The sequence below is a fragment of the Pipistrellus hanaki genome (genome assembly GCF_964339955.1).
Source record: "Pipistrellus hanaki genome assembly, chromosome: 5".
Lineage (NCBI taxonomy): Eukaryota > Metazoa > Chordata > Mammalia > Chiroptera > Vespertilionidae > Pipistrellus > Pipistrellus hanaki.
In genome coordinates, this window is record NC_140507.1 from 73,570,175 (window position 1) to 73,586,970 (window position 16,796).

General features: G+C 52.8%; 1 protein-coding gene across 1 annotated transcript; it reads right to left on the reverse strand.

Annotated features, from left to right (window-relative positions):
- Positions 1 to 8,947: 8,947 nt before the first annotated feature.
- LOC311622467 (ubiquitin domain-containing protein TINCR) lies at positions 8,948 to 12,031 on the reverse strand. The gene is made up of 3 exons (XM_084883681.1): positions 11,432 to 12,031; positions 9,610 to 9,697; positions 8,948 to 9,086 (listed from the first exon to the last, which is right to left on the reverse strand). The coding sequence occupies exons 1-2, from the start codon at positions 11,689 to 11,691 to the stop codon at positions 9,694 to 9,696; spliced, it is 264 nt and encodes an 87-aa protein (XP_084739807.1). The 5' UTR covers positions 11,692 to 12,031; the 3' UTR covers positions 8,948 to 9,086; positions 9,610 to 9,693.
- Positions 12,032 to 16,796: the final 4,765 nt, after the last annotated feature.

Sequence of the window (16,796 nt, forward strand, 5' to 3'; positions counted from 1 at the left end):
TTGACTCTGATGATGGATTACCCTAGCCGGAAGGAACAGGGCCTCCAGCGGCACTGAGCCTCAGTCCGGACTGCTCTGAACCCCAGTTCTGGGCCAATCCCTGGGGACCCAGGCTCAAGTAGAGGGAGACGGGGCTGTGAGGTGGAGTCCTGGGAGAGCAGCGAAAGGCCGAGCCTCTGGAGTCACGCACATTGCTTGCAAGGGAAGGAATGTTGACTCTGATGCGGGATTGCCCTGGAGGGAAGGAAACGGGAGCCCCAGCTGTGTTGGGCCCCAGATTCGACTGCTCTGAATCCCAATCCTGGACCAGACCCTGGGGACCCAGGCTCGAGCAGGGGGAGACGGGGCTGTGAGGCGGAATCCCAGGGGAGTGGCGAAAAGCGGAGCCCCCAGAGTCTCGCGCACTGCGCGCAGAGGACAGTCTGTTGACTCTGATCCTAGACTCCCCTAGCGGGAAGGAGAAAAAAAAGCTCCAGACTGGAGGAATGCGACAGGGAGCAGGAGCCCCTGCCGGACACTGGCCAGCCAGGCGCCGGCAGGGAGCCGGGCAACAGGGCCCCTGGAGGGGGGGGGTGCCCCTGAGCCTTCCACCTCTGAGCGCGGGCAACGGAGCCAAGGCCTTGGGCTGCTTCCTGGGCAGCACCGACCCCGGCAACAGACTGGAGCAGCGCGGAAGCCCGCGGAGAACAAAGGGGTGCCACAGGCCAACCTGCTGAGCTCCCAGGACAAGGAGGAAGAAACCAAAGAAGTTCTCAATGTGAAGAAATCAAGTGAGAGCAAAAGATAGTAAAATTTCTTAAGAAAGAATACAAAGAAGATCTTGAAAAATCAAAGACTGTCAGAACTCAACTCACCAGCCAACATTGCAACATATATGCATTTAAAAAAAAAAAAAAAAAAGGACAGAATGTTGGAACAGCGGCGGCCAGGCCTAGAGTGCCCAGGCACAAGGCAGTGGCAACCGGGCCCGGAGCAGCAACGGCCAGGCCCCAGAGCAGCAGCAGCCAGAACCAGAGCAACAACAGCCAGCACTGGAGCAGCTAGACCTGGGGCAGTGGCAGCCAGGCCTGAGGAGGAGGCAGCCAAGCCCAGGGTGGCCAGTCCAGGAACACCCAGACCTAGAGTGGCCGGGCCCGGAGAAGCCGGGCCCAGAGCAGCCGGGTTGGGAGCAGCCAGGCCCAGAACAGCAGTAGCCAAGCCCGGAGCATCCAGGCTGGGAGCTGCCAGACTCGAAGCAGCCGGGCATGGGGCAGCCGGGCCCAGAGCAGCCGGGTCGGGTGCAGCCAGGCCCAGAGCAGCGGCTGCCAGGCTGGGAGTGGCCAGGCCCGGAGCAGCCAGGTCTGGTGGGGCCAAGCCCGGAGCAGCGGCTGCCAGGCTGGGAGCGGCCAAGCCCGGAGCAGCCGAGTCGGGTGCGGCCAGGCCTGGAGCAGCAGCTGCCAGGCTGGGAGAGGCCAGGCCCGGAGCAGCCGGGTCGGGTGCAGCCAGGCCCGAAGCAGCAGCAGCCAAGTCCAGAGCAACTGGGTCGGGAGCGGCAGTGACCAGACCCAGAGCAGCTGGTTGTGGAACGAACCAGAGCAACAGAGGCCAGGCCCGGAGCAGCCAGGCCCGGAACAGCTCGCTCCTCTCCTGCCCCTGCCCCATGGCTGCCTCTCAGACATGGCTGGAAACTTTTGTGGGAACTTGAGGGTCTGCTGAATCAAGTGATGAAGGCTTAGATCTGGATGTGTTGAGTTAGTATAGGGCTGGGGTGTTGATCTGTGAGTGCCTTGGGTGTGGCCTGGATGAGGCTGGTTGACCTATTTGGAAATGTCTTTTGTGTGAAATGTATCATTGGGCATGTGGAGGTATTATTGATATGAGAAAATGCTAAGTAACTGATTTACTATCTGAAAAGGGATTTATTATCGGGGAAAGGGAGGGAGGAAGAGACTGAACATAAACTGCACCTATGGATGAGGACAATGGGGGATGGGGGGGGGGTGGAGAGTGGGGTGGGAACCTGGTGGAGGGGGGAAGAAATGAGGAACCTTTGTAATAATATGAACAATAAAGATTGATTTTAAAAAAATAAATAAATAAATAAAAATAAAAAATAAAATAAAAATTTATTGATTGCCCTAGCCAGTTTGGCTTAATGGATAGTGTCGACTGAAGAGTCCTGGGATCAATTCCATGTCTGGGCTTGATCCCCAGTAGGAGGCATGCATGAGGCAGCGGTCAATGATTCTCTCTCATCATTGATGTTTCTATCTCTCTCTCTCCCTTTCTGAAATCAATAAAAATATATTTAAAAAAAAGAAGTCTAAAAAATTGATTGATTTTTGGGAGAGAGAGAAACTTCGATTTGTTGTTCTACGTATTTATGCATTCACTAGTTGATTCTTGTATGTGCCCTGACTCTGATGGGGAATTGAACCCGAAACCTTGGGGTATCGGGATGACACTCTAACCAACTGAGCAACCTGGCCAGACAAAAGAACATTTTAAAAATAAACATATTGTGTTGGAAGAGAATGGGGGTAGGCTTAGAGAAAAAGATGTCTCAGCCTGTTCCTAGGCCCAATAATTAACCCCGAGGCACTAATTAAGATTGGGCTTCCCCGCCGTCTCTCAGTGGCCTCCCTTCTGGCCTCCCCTTTCCCCAGGGAAGCCCAGGCTCGCCCACCCCTGCCAGGGCCTCCCTCCTCAGAATGCTTCAGGCCCACCAGATCCCTGGGCCTAATTATGGGGAATTAAGGCTTAATCAGGGGCCTTTGAGGCTGGGAGGGGAGACTGTGCTGGAGGAAGGGCCTCCCAGGTGATGCGAGAGCCCGGAATAGGGGGAGGCTAGTGCGGCAGGGTGGAGCCGGGTAGGGTCAGATCCCGCCAATACGTCACACTGATTCTTTCATTGTAGATGTTTTTACAGTCGTAGTTTGGTTTTTTTGTTTGTTTGCTTCTTAAATGTTGCATTAGAGTAGCATTTATCCAGATGACTGAGTCTCAGGGAGCCCCCTTATCATTTGTTCCCAGGCCAGTGCCTCTCCCCTCACCCTGATCCCAGGCAGGACTGCAGCGCTGTGTCAGGAGCTCGTCTGAGCCGTTGATGGAAGAAACCCGTGGAGAACTTTTATGAGTTTATTTGAGCCAAACTCTTGGCAATGGCCAGGAAGCAAAATCTCAACGAACTGAGAAAACGCTCCGGAGAATGGCAGTTCTGCAGCTTATTTTATACATTAGAACCGAAGGAGGAAGACATCAGGAGGGTGTCAGGAAATCCACTGGTGGACGATTAGGGAGGCGGGGAAAGCAAAGTGGGAAAATCTCTGAGAATCTGGATAAAGAGTGAAAGGAAGAGACACACAGTTCTTTCACATTAGTGGGTCCAGGGTAGTTAACGATGAGCACTCACAGCACATGGAGATGGTATTTGGGGAACAAGATGACCATGATGGGTGCTATAGTCTCTCTTTCCCTCCCTCTCCCTTCCTTTCGGAAATCAATAAAAATATTTTTAAATAATAATAAAATAAAAATGTTACTAGTTCAAATTGAGATGTTAGTATAAAATACACACCAGATTCTAAAAGACTTGGTATAAAAAAAAATGTAAGATAGCTCATTAACAAATTTTTATATTGGTTAAAATATTTTGTGTATTGAATCAAATAATATTTTAATAAAATATTATTAAAATAAAATTTACCTGCTTACATTTACTTTTTTCTAGTGGTACCAGAAATTTTTAAATTACGTTTATGGATTCCATGATTTTTCTACCACTCAGTGCAAGGTGGACTTGATGACATTTGTATTCATGCCACCTTCATACTGCCCACCAGAGGGCACTGTACCCTCGCAGTGGGGTCAGGCAATCTGAAATGTGAGGGAAAAGGAAGTAGTTCAGACAAACTGTTGGTCCTTTGTGGTTTTTGTCTTAGATCAGTTTTTACAAACAGACCTGTGTTTGCCATGTGCTATCTCTCCGGGTGAGGGAAACAGATCTACCTCTGAGTAAGGACGCTGCCCCTAACCCTCACTTCATTCTCCTGTCTTGGCAGTAGAGGAAGAATTAAGCCTGCATAGACAACTTGCCATTTCTGCAGCATCCATCGGATACCTACTGCACACCACACTCTACCAGCTCCAGGTGATTCTCCCAAGAAACTCACCCCAACAGACAAGGGTGTTTTCTCTTTCCCTTTCCAAATGAGAAAACGGAGGCTCAGAGAGGAGAGGTGAATTGCAGGAAGTGGCCCGGCAGAGCTAGGCTGTGCACCCAGCTCTCTCTGGCAGCAGCGCCTTCTGGGACCTTCCTCTGAGCCGGCCAATTCCCAGCCTCTAATTAACTCCTGAGAGGTGGTGGGCAGACACAGCAGCAAGGACACTCTGTACCTGTCCACATCAGGCCAGAGGAGCAGCCAATAATTAATTCTGAGTTTTTCCCATTCATCACCATGGCAGGAGCCAGAATGCCTGGAATCCCAATCCCGAGCCCCTGTGCCCCGGGGCCACCGGGAGCGTGGCAGCATGGTGACGGGAACTGGGGCAGGAGGCCTTCACGGCCTGAGAAGGGAGGATGTCCCTGGTCCCCCAGTCCTTACACTGGCTTATTTTCTATATGTATATTTTATTGTTGATAGCATACTGTGTTATTAAATGCCATGTGATCCAGTGGTGACTAGCTGAGACCCCTTCCCAGCCTTCACGATGCCCACAGGCTAGCAGAGAAAAACATACATTGAATGAATAACAACCCAAATAACTAATGCCACACAGGAAAAGAACAGGATGTTGTGAGCATGCAAAACGGGAGACTTGTTCAGGGCCTCCCCAAGGAAATGACAATGAACCTGCAAGTGGGAGAGTGAAAGATGAGGGGTGAGGAGAGGGAACTCCACACTTAGAAACAGCACATGCAAGTGCCTGGAGCCAGGAGGAGTGGGACCCCAGCCAGGGGTCTGGTGGGTCTGGAGCTCAGAGCACAGAGGTGAGGTCAGTGCCTCGTCAGGAGCCCGCACAGGGAGGCCGCAGGGGGTGGGCCGGGCCACAGGGGCGGGGAGAGACAGGCAAGTTTCCCGGATGCTGCAGGGGACGGCAGGGGGGCTGTTTCCTCCGAGGTGAGTCAGTTGGCAGGCTGGGTGGTCAGCTCTGGGACTTTTTTTTGTTTTTTTTGTTTTTTTCTTACAACTGTTTTCCCCTTGGAGGATTCTTTCAAACCCATTTGGACACGGGGATGAGTCAGGCTCTCTCTGCCAACAAACAGCCTATGCCATGAGAGTAGCTCCTGGCCCAGCCACCCTAACACCTCCCTCCTCTGGCTGTGGGTAAACTGAGGCCCAGAGAGGGACAAAAACCACTCAAGGTCATCAGAGGAAGTCTGTGACTGGGGTACCAGGAGCGGCCCTGACTCTGTAGCCCCAGGAGGGCCCATGGCTGGGTGTCCTGACCACCACGCCATCCGTGTAAACTGGTGGTGCCTATTCAAGTATTTCAAATTGCATGGCCCCAGCAGCTTTTGAAAATGCCCGAGGTCACATGCAGGGCATCAGGAAAAAAGGGGGTTCTTTTAACTGAGTTCAAGTAGAGAGAGAGAGAAAACAGGACTGAAGCGGGAGGTCGGGTAAATGTAGTTTCTAGCGAAGCCACAGGTGCCTCCTCTGGGAATTGTCTGGATTTACTTGCCCAGGAAAATGCCCCTTGACATTCGGAGAGCACAGACGGGTGGGCAGCTAAGGCAGGAGGCGGCTCCTCCCTCGGACGCCGCCGTGGGCCCAGAGAGGGAAGTGGCTGCCAAGTCTCACCTGAAACTTCTCACAGCCCAGACTTGCTCCTGGGGTGGAGCCAGGAGCCTGAAAGGCCCTGGGGTGGGGGGCGGGCTCCCCCAGTTTCTCAGCCCAGAGAGGGGAGGTGCCTGGCTTAGGGTCCCCCAGAAGAGGATTCCAGGGGAAAGAAATTCCTGGCACAGGACACAGCTTATGCAAAGGCCTGACGAGAGCAAGAGGAAAGGGTGAAGGAAGCGCTGGCTATGAGGTTTGAATTTGATTTTGTTTTCAAACACTTAATCTTTCATCAGTACACATTCCACACAGCCAGCCGCTCTGTACCCAGTCCCAACCTGGATGACCCCAGGTCCCCAGAGGCAGCTCCCCAGACCTCCCAGTTCCAAGGGGCAGGCGTGGGCCGGAAAGAAGGACGGAGGCTGCAGGCCCCGGGTGTGGTCTGGGAGAGAGCGGCAGAGCCCACATGGAGGTGGCACGTTCGTGGTGGGCATTGAAAATTTAGGGGTGTGCCAGGTGCAAAGGACTGAAAAGGGAATTCTGGGTAGAGAATATGCAAAGGACTGGAAGTGTGACATTAGCAGGCCAGTGCTGAACTGTCAGGGTGTTCAGTGACACTGCTGGCCCCAGGTGGTCATGGCCGGACCAGAAAGACGCCAGGTGCCACAGAAGCCCAGAGGGAAATAGAGGCTCTTCTCAGAGGATCAGAAGCGGCTTCATGAAGAAGGGGCATTGGAGCTGGGCTTTTAAAGGATAAGTAGAAGCTTGCCAAACAGAGAAGGTAAGACATGCAAATGGAGCAGAGGGGTTGTGTCCAGAATTCAAGGAATATGAAGATGGAGCGGGAGGAGAAGAAGGACTAGAGCACATGTGTCAAACACAAGGCCCGCGGACCAAATCCAGCCTGCCAGGCCTTGCAATGTGGCCCGCACCGCGCTGTCATCACTGCACTCCGCTGTCAGTTTATGACATTGTCAGTTTATGACTGTTCAGTAAACCATTCGGCCCGCGATTTAGGCTGGATTTTAGATTTTGGCCCCTTCTCTGATTGAGTTCGACACCCCTAGACTAGAGGAATGGGCAAGTCAGTGTGAGACTTCAGATCCAGGCTTAGCAGCCTGCCATTTAAGGCCAAGAAACCCGTGAGCCTGTCCCGCCACTGTCAGCTCTTCTCCTTGGGTCATAGGTACCCCCCACTTTGGCCGATAAGGACACTTGACGGGAACACTCTCCACAACGTGGCTCTGGGACCTCAGGCCAGGCCTGTGCCTCAGTTTCCCCATCTGGAAAATAGTGACACCAGAAGCCACTTTTGCTGTTTGTGTTCATCTCAGGACTCGGCGGGAGGGGTCTTCAACAAATAATGGGAAGGAAGGGAAGGAGGGAGAGAAACTGAAGTATGGGAGGAAAGAAAGGAAGAAAAGGTGAGGGGAGGAAAGGAAAAAAGAAGGAAAGGGAAAGGGAGGAGGAAAGAAGGAGAAGGCTTTGTATCTCACCTCCAGACCCGCACCAAGGGACAAGTCCAACATTATTATTTCACAACATGCCAGAGCTGTCTAGGCTTAAGAAATGGGTGGTGATTTGCATGTTATTTGCATTAAATTTGCATGGTGTTTGTTAACCATGAAAATCCCCCCAAAGTGTTTTTCCCCACCCCCATCCCATATACACACAGAAAACTCTCCCCCATCCTCACCAGGGACCCCCGCTTGGGCTGAGGACCCCTCAGTTTAAGGGCTGCTGGAGCAGCAGCCTGGAGGGGAGGGTGGTGACCTCAGACACCCCCTCTGTAAAATGGGCCGTAATTACAGCCACCACCGCGGTTAAACATCATGGTTGGCCCCATAAGTATGTGGTACAGACCCTGGCAGGGAGGGACTGAGCTGGGATGATTATTAAAAAGCCCTACCTCTCTGCTGAGCCCTGGAAGGAGGGGTCCCTGGGCCCCCACAGGCCCATGCATGTCACCCAGGGAGAGAAGCCCAAACCTGGCAGAATCGGGGCCTGGCTGCCTCCCCCACTGCGCACCCACTGGGTGCTTGGAAACCACCTCTGAGGGACAACCTGGGTCACAGCACTGCACCTCCCAGGAGACGTGCCTGCAGGCCTGGTGCCCGCCCTGCAACAGGCAAACGTGGTCTGAGCACACTGTCCCCACAGCCATGATTTCTTATCCACCTGTCTCCGCTCGGGGCCTTGCGGCCAACATGACTCTTTCTTAATTAAAACATTATTTCTTCCCAGGCTCCCATGCCTCTTCCCGGCGCCAGGCCAGCAGCTGGAGCCTGAACGCCACACACACACAGGCAGGATGGACCCTCCACCCCCAATCAGCCTCCAGGTCTGCGCAAAGGACCAGACTCCACGCGGCTGCAGGTTAGAGATCCAACCAAGGCTCCACGTTCGATCTGGGGGGGTCTCGTACCCAGAATTCCCATAACACACTGCCTGGGATGTCCTCAAAATCACCACCCATGGCCAAGGCTCGGAGTGGAAAGCAGGGTGAGCGGCTGCAGCCAACCTTAAGGAGTTGTTTTCGGCATTTGGGACCTCGCAAAAACGTGCTTTATTGTCACAATAAAAATGAGTGGAATGGTAGGGGAAAAAAGATTACCACCCAAGCCTCAGTGCTCTACCAGGCACAGAGGCCCCCAGATCTCTGCCTGCTCCACCGGAGCCCTTCAGACCCAACCAGGAAACCCCAAGCAGCAAACAGGGGGCGAGGCATTAAGGGAGGGCACTCCAGGGGGGCGGGCACAGATGCAATGAGAGGAGGTATTTGGGGAAAGGATAGAGCACAGAAAGACACTGGAGAACTGGGAGAGGGCTGGGTCCCCCAGTCTCCACCTTCAGTCATTTGAGATTTCCTGAGCGACTGGCTGTTCCCCACAGCCAAGGCTGATCACAGTAGAGGGGCTTGTGGGGACCCACAAGAGGATGCGGTGCTCACTGGCTGGGCAGGAGGGCATCCGAGAAGACTTCCTGGAGGAGGCTGGAGTTCCAAGTGGGCTGGAGCCGCAGAGAGGGCTGTGGAAGGTGCCTTTGGGCAAAGCGTGGCCACGAGAATGTACGAGGTGGGAGTGGTGCTGCCTCTTTCCTCTCCGCTCCCCTCTGTGCTTCTCTTGGCTGCCCACGCCGGCACCGTGGTTCCTGCAGCACGGCCTCAGGGTCACACAGTACAACCTGATGGGCTGAGCTGATGGGCTGAGCTGGGGCGACAATGTCCTAGTTCAGAGTCAGGGAGTGGGGCTCCATCAGGAGTGTCCCCGGCAGTGGGCATCAGCTGGTCAGGGCAGTGTTGCCCTGTCCACCCTCGGAGCCCAGTACCTGGAACAGCAGGAGGGGCGGATAAGCCAATCTCAATTCAGGCCTTTAGGAGCATGAAACACCAGCTCTCTGGCCAGGTTTGCCTCTTCCCTTTCCCTGAAATCCCCCCCCTCCATGGGTGTGGACAGCAACGCCTGCAGCCATTCCCTCCTCCCCACGTGCTGGTGCTCCAGGAGGGACAGGAGGCCCTGTGGCCACAGGGAGCCAGCCATTCCTAGAGGGCCTGGCTGCGGGAGCCACAGGAATTCAGGCCAAGAGGACAAAGTGAGGAGGCGGGTGACGGCCCAGAGAGGCAGTCATTCACCCAAGGCCACACAGCAAGTCTGGGAACATCATTCCTGTTCGGGGCAGTGCGGTTGGTCTAAAGGTGCCTGAGAAGGAAGGACAGTGTCCTTGCCCAATGCAGGGCTTTGGAGTCGGTTGGGGGGTGACACTCAAAAGAGGTGAGTCCCTTCTCCTCTCTGGGCCTCATTTCCCCCCAACTGTGGTCCTCACAATAGGTAAGGTCCCCGGAATGACTTACCTCCCGAAGGTGTCCCCCACCCAGCCTGCTCCTCAGCCAGCATCTTCAGCCCCTCGGTCATGGCTCTGCCTCCTCCAACCCGGGCTACCTGCAGGAGGGCGACAGAAAGGCACAGATTGTGGCCAAACACAGTCCTCACCTCGGCTCTCAAAGGCTCACCTATCTGCTTAGCCTCTGGCTGATGCATCTTCCCACACCTGCCAGGACTTACCCCCACGTCAGAGACCTTCTCCCCCACATCCAGGAACTGTTAGGGTCCAGGAAAATGTTCTGAGCAGCCCTTTCCTCACCCCCAGACAATACCTTCCACAAATATTTATTGAGCACCTACTATGTGCAGGCACTGAACTGTGAACACAACAGTGGATAGGATGAACAATGCCCTCATGAAGTTTACAGTCTGCTGGGGGAGATGGGGTAAAAAACAATTGAAAAATATAGCAAAGTGAGAGAAAGATAAAAGCAGGGATGGGGCCTGGCTGGTGTGGCCCAGTGGTTGAGCATTGACCCATGAACCAGAAGTTCACAGTCAGGGCACATGTCAGGGTTGCGAACCTCAGTAAAGGGATGTGTAGGAGGCAGCGGTCAGTGATTCTCTCTCATCATTGATGTTTATCTTTCTCTCCCTCTCCCTTCCTCTCTGAATTATATATATGTGTGTGTGTGTGTGTGTGTATCTCTGCCAGGATGTATATATCTGAACAAAGACCTGAAGGAGCTGAGGGAGGGAAGGGGGAAGGTGTAAAACATTCCAATCTGACAATTAACCATGTTTATTTGGTTTCATGTCTGTTCAGTGAGGGCAGGCCTAGTCTGAGTCCCCACTGGGTTCCAGGGCCCAGCACATGGCTTGGCACACAGTAGGCACTCAATAAATGCTTATTGCGTATTAAACAATGATTATGGTGTGTGATGTCTGGGGTTGTCCAGCTTTCAACCTTGTAGAAGGTGCACTGCCAGGAACACCCTCTGCCAGCGCAAGACCCCAACCCCCATCGGTCACCATTCCATCTTCTCCCCCTGCCCCTAAGATCCTTCCTCCCCCGACACACACACCTTGAGCACAGCCCCAGGCCTCCGCGTGTGCTCTCCCCGAGGCCCAGAAGCCCTTCCCTGCAGACCCCTGTGGGTCACCCTGGCCAGGACTCCAGATGGCCAGGGCAGAGTGCAGGCAGCCAGTGTCAGGATGGGAATATGCGTTGGCAGGTGTACTGGAGAGATGGATAAAGAGGGAAGGACCAGAGACTCAGAAAGACAGAGACAGAGCCAAATAGAGACAGAAATGCACTGAGAGACGGGGGGAAAGAGACAGAGAAAAGAGCAGAGACAGAATGGACAGACAGAAATGAGCCGAGCCATAGAGAGGCAGAAAGAATGATAGGAAGTGGAATAAATAGGACAGCACTGCTGAGAGAGGGAGAGAGGGGAGACAAAGAAAGGGAAGGGAGGCCAGAGACAGCGGGAGAGAAAAGAAGGAAGCAGGCAGGGGGCATCCAGCTGCCCTCCTGGCGTTTCTGTGTGTGTGTGGGGGGGGGGGGGGGCTGCCTCCCTCCATTCCTCTGTTACAGCCGGTGCCCACAGGGCAGAGCTGGGGCCGGGGAGAAAGCGTCCCAGGGGTCGGGAAGGACCTTAGTCTACCCTCCCGCCCACGTCCCTCCTACCCGGACCCCAGCCGGGCCCTCTGGTGCCCCGCTCTCTTCTCCCCCAGCCCTGCCGCATCCCCATCCCCCACCCCACCAGCCCTCCGGCCCCTGCCTGCCTTCCTCTCCCCGCCCGGCCGCTCCCACCCGGGACCCCCGCCCGCCCGCCTCCGGGCCGCCACCTGGGGTCGCTGACGAGCAGCAGCACCGAGCCGTCCTGCAGGCGCACGTCGCGCACCGTCTGGTGGTCGTCCAGCGGCCGCGCGTTGTAGTAGAAGGTGCGCTTCCAGGAGCTCACGCCCTGGCCCACCAGCTGGGCGCGCAGGTCGCTGAGCGTGTCGCGCGGCCGCACGGTGAGCGGCAGCAGCAGCGCCTCGTCCGCCAGGTGCACTTTGATGTGGTAGCGCTTCCAGCGCGACAGGCCCCGCCGAAGCCCCTCCATGGCGCCCGCCGGGCGCTCCCGCCCGGCCCCGGCCCCGGCCCTGGCCCCGCGTGCCCAGCGCACCCGCCCGACTGGACTGGCAGCCCGCCCCCGCCCGCCCCGCCCGCCCGGCCCCGCCCGCTGTGCCCGAGGGAGGGCCCTGGAGGGCGGGGCAGACCCAGGGCAGGGCAGACCCAGGGCCCTTTTCCCCTCCCGCAGACCCCTTTCTGTTCATGTTCATGCACACGTGTATTAAGTGCCTGCTGGAAGCGCCCTGGATAACTGCGAACAAATCCCAAGTCAGAGACCTTCTCCCCCACATCTTAAAGATACTCAGTGTGCCGAAACCGGTTTGGCTCAGTGGATACGTCGGCCTGCGGACTGAAGGGTCCGGGTTTCGATTCCGGTCAAAGGCATGTACCTTGGTTGAGGGCACATTTCCAGTAGGGGGTGTGCAGGAGGCAGCGGGTGGATGTCTCTCTCTAATCGATGTTTCTAGCTCTCTATATCTCACCTCTCCTTTCCTCTCTATAAAAAATCAATAAAAAATATATTTTTAAATCAATAAAATATATTTTTTTAAAAAGATACACAATGCACCCTATCCTGGGAAGGGCTAGGGAGGGAAAAAGAAGGAAGGGAAGCGAGGTTGGTGATTCTCCTAGACATCTGGGTTAAGAGAGATCTCTCTGAGGAGGTGGCATTTGAATTGACTTCTGAAGGTGAGAGCAGTGAGTCAGTCATGCAAAGGATCAGAGTGCTGCAGACCAGACAGAGGATGCGGCCGGATGCAAAGGCCCTGGGGCAGGGTCAAGCCTGGTGGTTAGAGGAACAGATAGGGGCCCTGGTGGCTGAGCAGAGGGAGGGAGCAAGGGGGAGAGAGGGAAGAGGTGAGGTCAGGGAGGTGATGAGGGGCAGGTCTTACAGAGCCACGTGGGCCTTGGGGAGGACTTGGGCTTTTACCCTGAGGGCCGGGGGAACACTGGGGGCCCTGGGCAGAGGGAAACAAGTGACTGAGAATTCCATTCATCGCTTACTCATTTATTTCCTTATTTCCTTCAAGACACACTCAGCAAGCATCTACTCTGTGCTGGGCTGGGCAATGCCAAGCACCAGAGACATCACAACCGAGGGCCCTGCCCTGAAGGGTCTCCCAGTTGAGGGTGAGGAATACAGAGTTGGACACAGACACTCCCAGGCCTATGAGGTCAGGGCTTAAGTAGGAAGAGAGAACCCAGACTGGGAAAGGCCAGTATGTGGGCATGGCCTCCCAGACTGGTAGGCATTGGAGCTAGGGCTTTGGCAGATGAATAGGAGTTCAACATTCCCACTAAGGAGACACCTTCCCACGATCCATCACCAACTTTATAGTTCAGTGTGTGCCTCGTGGGGGGGAAAGCAGGAGGAAAGATTTGTGGTCAGTGGCAGCCACAGGAGACTCACCTACCCCAATGCCATGTCCCCCCACCCTGGCAACCCCTTTCTCAGGCTCCTCTCCCCTCTCCAGTCACCCCTCTTCCCAGAGCACCCTCTTCCCAAAGCCTTCCCTGATGGCCTGCAGTCCGCCCCTGCCCCTGTCTTACCCGCCAGGACAGGACTGACCAGTTCTGGGTATCTGGGATGCTGGCTTGGCCTCCATGATTCAGTCTGTACTTAGAAGCCAGTTAAGATGAAGCCCACTGGGAACTCCTCCTCCAGCAGTGGCAGGAGGGAGGGCGAGCGGGAGGATGAGGCCAGAACAGGAAGTGGACAGAGTGTGGGCTCTAACCCGACCTTAAAAGATCCCCAGGAAGGAACTTAGAGACCCTGGGCCTCCACGTTCCCATCTATCCGCTGGGGTTGTTATGAGGATGAAATGACTGAGGGTAGAGCACTGAGAAATGTTACTGAAGCACAGTCACTTACAATTGTCTGTGCTGAAAGTGTTAGGGGCAAAAATAGAATATTGGGGACTAGCTGTGGTTATGGGAAATAGAAACCATGCTGTGTTAACCATGATTGCCTTGTTCTGGTTCAAGAAAGGACATTCGAGCTGAAACCGGTTTGGCTCAATGGATATAGCGTCGGCTTGGGGACTGAAGGGTCCCGGGTTCAATTCTGGTCTAGGGCATGTACCTTGGTTGCGGGCATATCCCCGGTGGGGGGTGTACAGGAGGCAGCTGATCGATGATTCTCTCTCATCGATGTTTTTGATTCTGTATCTCTCTCCCTTCCTCTCTGTTCAAAATCAATAAAATATATTAAAAAAAAAAAAAAGAAAAGAAAAAAAAAGAAAGGAAGAAAGGAAGAAAGAAAGAAAGAAAGAAAGAAAGGACATTGAACCTGGCTGGGAGTGTAGCCCCACCCAGGACCTGGGACTCAACCTTGGAATGTGGTCCATTCTCAGTCAAGAACTGCCTATTATCATGAAAAAATTAACAACCTTTTCCCAAAAAAAAAAAAAAAAAAAAAAATGGAGTCCCACCCCAGCCCGCATAGCCTATTTCCCCATGCCTGTAATCCCTGCTTTCCCAGTAATCTTAGTCCGACCTGATAGGCAGCTGGTTTGTGGGGGTTTGCAGAGCAGATTTTTGTGGGTGGCCTGCTGCTCTCCTGTACTGCTGGTGGCACCGGAATAAACCCTCATATATGATTCAGCCCTGTCTCTGCTGAATTGGCTCAAGTACTGACAGGCGGCCCGGACCCATGGGTTGTCTGGTTTCAAGAGGATATTCAGAAAAAAGTGCAGTTTGGCCTGGCTGGTTGCTCATTTGGTTAGAGCAGTGGTAGGCAAACCGCGACTCGCGAGCCACATGCGGCTCTTTGGCCCCATGAGTGTGGCTCTTCCACAAAATACCATGGTCTGGGCAAGTATACTTTGAAGAAGTGGCATTAGGAGAAGTTTAAGTTTAAAAAATTTGTCTCTCAAAAGAAATTTCAATCGTTGTACTGTTGATATTTGGCTCTGTTGACTAATGAGTTTGCCAACTACTGGGTTAGAGCATCTTCCCAATACACCAAGCTTGTGGATTCAATTCCAGGTCAGGGCACATATAAGAAACAACAGTGAATACATCCACAAGTCAGTGGGACAACAAAGGGATGTTTCTCTCTCCCTTCCTCTCTCTCTAAAATCTATAAAAACAGATTTTAAAAAATAGGACACATCCCTTAATTCTCACATAATGCTATTATCTCCCATTTTACAGATGAGTAAACTGAGGCACAGAGAGAATATATGGCTCCCCTGATTGGGTCCACAGTGGAAATGGCAGAGCCAGGATTTGAATCTCAGTCACTTGGCTTCAAAACTCATGCTATTGTCCGCTGACTATGAAGCTTCTTACACAATCATGGGATTTCACATTAAGATTTTTGAAAGTGGCTAAAAGCAAATTCCAGATGGATCACCCTTTCCAGAACAGAGGAGGGGGGGGAGGGAGACAGACTATAAACTACTCAAAGAAAACATGGGAATTAATAATAATCCTAGTTTGTTAAAACATGACATTAAACCCTGAAGTCTTTAAATTTTTATATTTTATTGATTTTTTACAGAGAGGAGGAGAGAGGGATAGAGAGCTAGATACGTTGATGAGAGAGAAACATCAACCAGCTGCCTCCTGCACACCCCCCACTGGGGATGTGCCCGCAACCAATGTACATGTCCTTGACCGGAATCGAACCTGAGACCTTTTAGTCAGCAGACCGACGCTCTATCCACTGAGCCAAACCGGTTTCGGCTAAACCCTGAAGTCTTTAATTAAAAGATTAATAACTGACTGCAAGCAAATGTAAAACTCTCTCTCTCTATCTCTCTATCTCTATCTCTCCCACACACACACACACACACACACACATACTAGACAGTCAATAGCCAAAGTCAGGAAAACTTTTCCAAGATTGATTTCCTTAATATGTAAATAGCTTTGGCAACGTAAAAAACACACATTGAAACCTGTAAAGAATATTTGTGAGTTTATTTGAACCCAACTGTCGACATATGCCAGGAAGCAGAACCTCAACGAATTGAGATAATGCCCCAGAGAATGGGGGGTTACATCTGTATTTATACACTGCAATCAAAGGAGGGACATAGGTGGGTTACATGAAATCCATTGGTGATAGATTAAGGAGGTGGGATAAAGCAAAGTGGGGGGAGGGGAGGGGGGTTGGATAAAAAATAAAATGAGCCCCAAGTCGGCTTGGCTCAGTGGATAGAGCATCAGCCTGTGGACTAAAGGATCCCAGGTTCGATTCCAACCAAGGGCACATGCCTGGATTGTGGGCTTAATCCCCAGTATGGGGCATGCAGGAGGCAGCCAATCAATGATTCTCTCTCATCATTGATGTTTCTCTCTCTCTCTCTCTCTCTCTCTCTCTCTCTCTCCCTTTCCTCTCTGAAATCAATAAAAAATATATGTGGGTTTTTTTTAAAAAGTAAAATGATGGACACATGTTTAGGTGGGTGAAGGAACAATTAACATGATAATGAATGAATTTGTGATATCTGTCCTGGTGCCTGGCACATTTGGTTGTACCCCCGGGGGTCCAGAAAAAGGGAAGTTAAAAGTTACCCAGAGACTTCAAGAGTATGTTATCACAGATGGATAAAGACAGATAGGCTCAGTTAAGGTTGACCTTGTCAGTGAAGATATCGACCTAGGACATAACTGCCCACCATAACTGCGTTTAGTTAAAGTTTAATTTCAGACCATTCTTTGTGGTGACTTTAGGTCTCTGAGTTTGTATGACTGCCATGCAGGCCTCCCCTGAGCCTGTCAGGTCAGCATGTGGCCCCTTTCGTCCACAGCTTCAAAAGCTCAATAATGACCAATAGGCCCATAGAAAAAGGCAAAAATACTAACAGTTTTTTAAAAGGAAATACACGCCTTAGCCAGTTTGGATCAGTGGATAGAGCATTGGCCTGTGGACTGATGGGTCCCAGGCTCAATTCCAGTCAAGGGCACATGCCCAGGTTGCAGGCTCCATCCCCAGTAGGAGACGTGCAGGAGGCAGCCGATCAATGATTCCCTCTCATTGATGTTTCTATCTCTCTCTCCCTCTCTAAAATCAATAAAAATACATTTTAAAAAAAGGAAATACAGTGTCTTCTGAACACATGACAGGAAGTCATTTTCATTCAT

Bases quoted from the DNA above. Each gene is read 5' to 3' on its own strand.
- LOC311622467 (XM_084883681.1), bottom strand. From the start codon at position 11,691: ATGGAGGGGCTTCGGCGGGGCCTGTCGCGCTGGAAGCGCTACCACATC.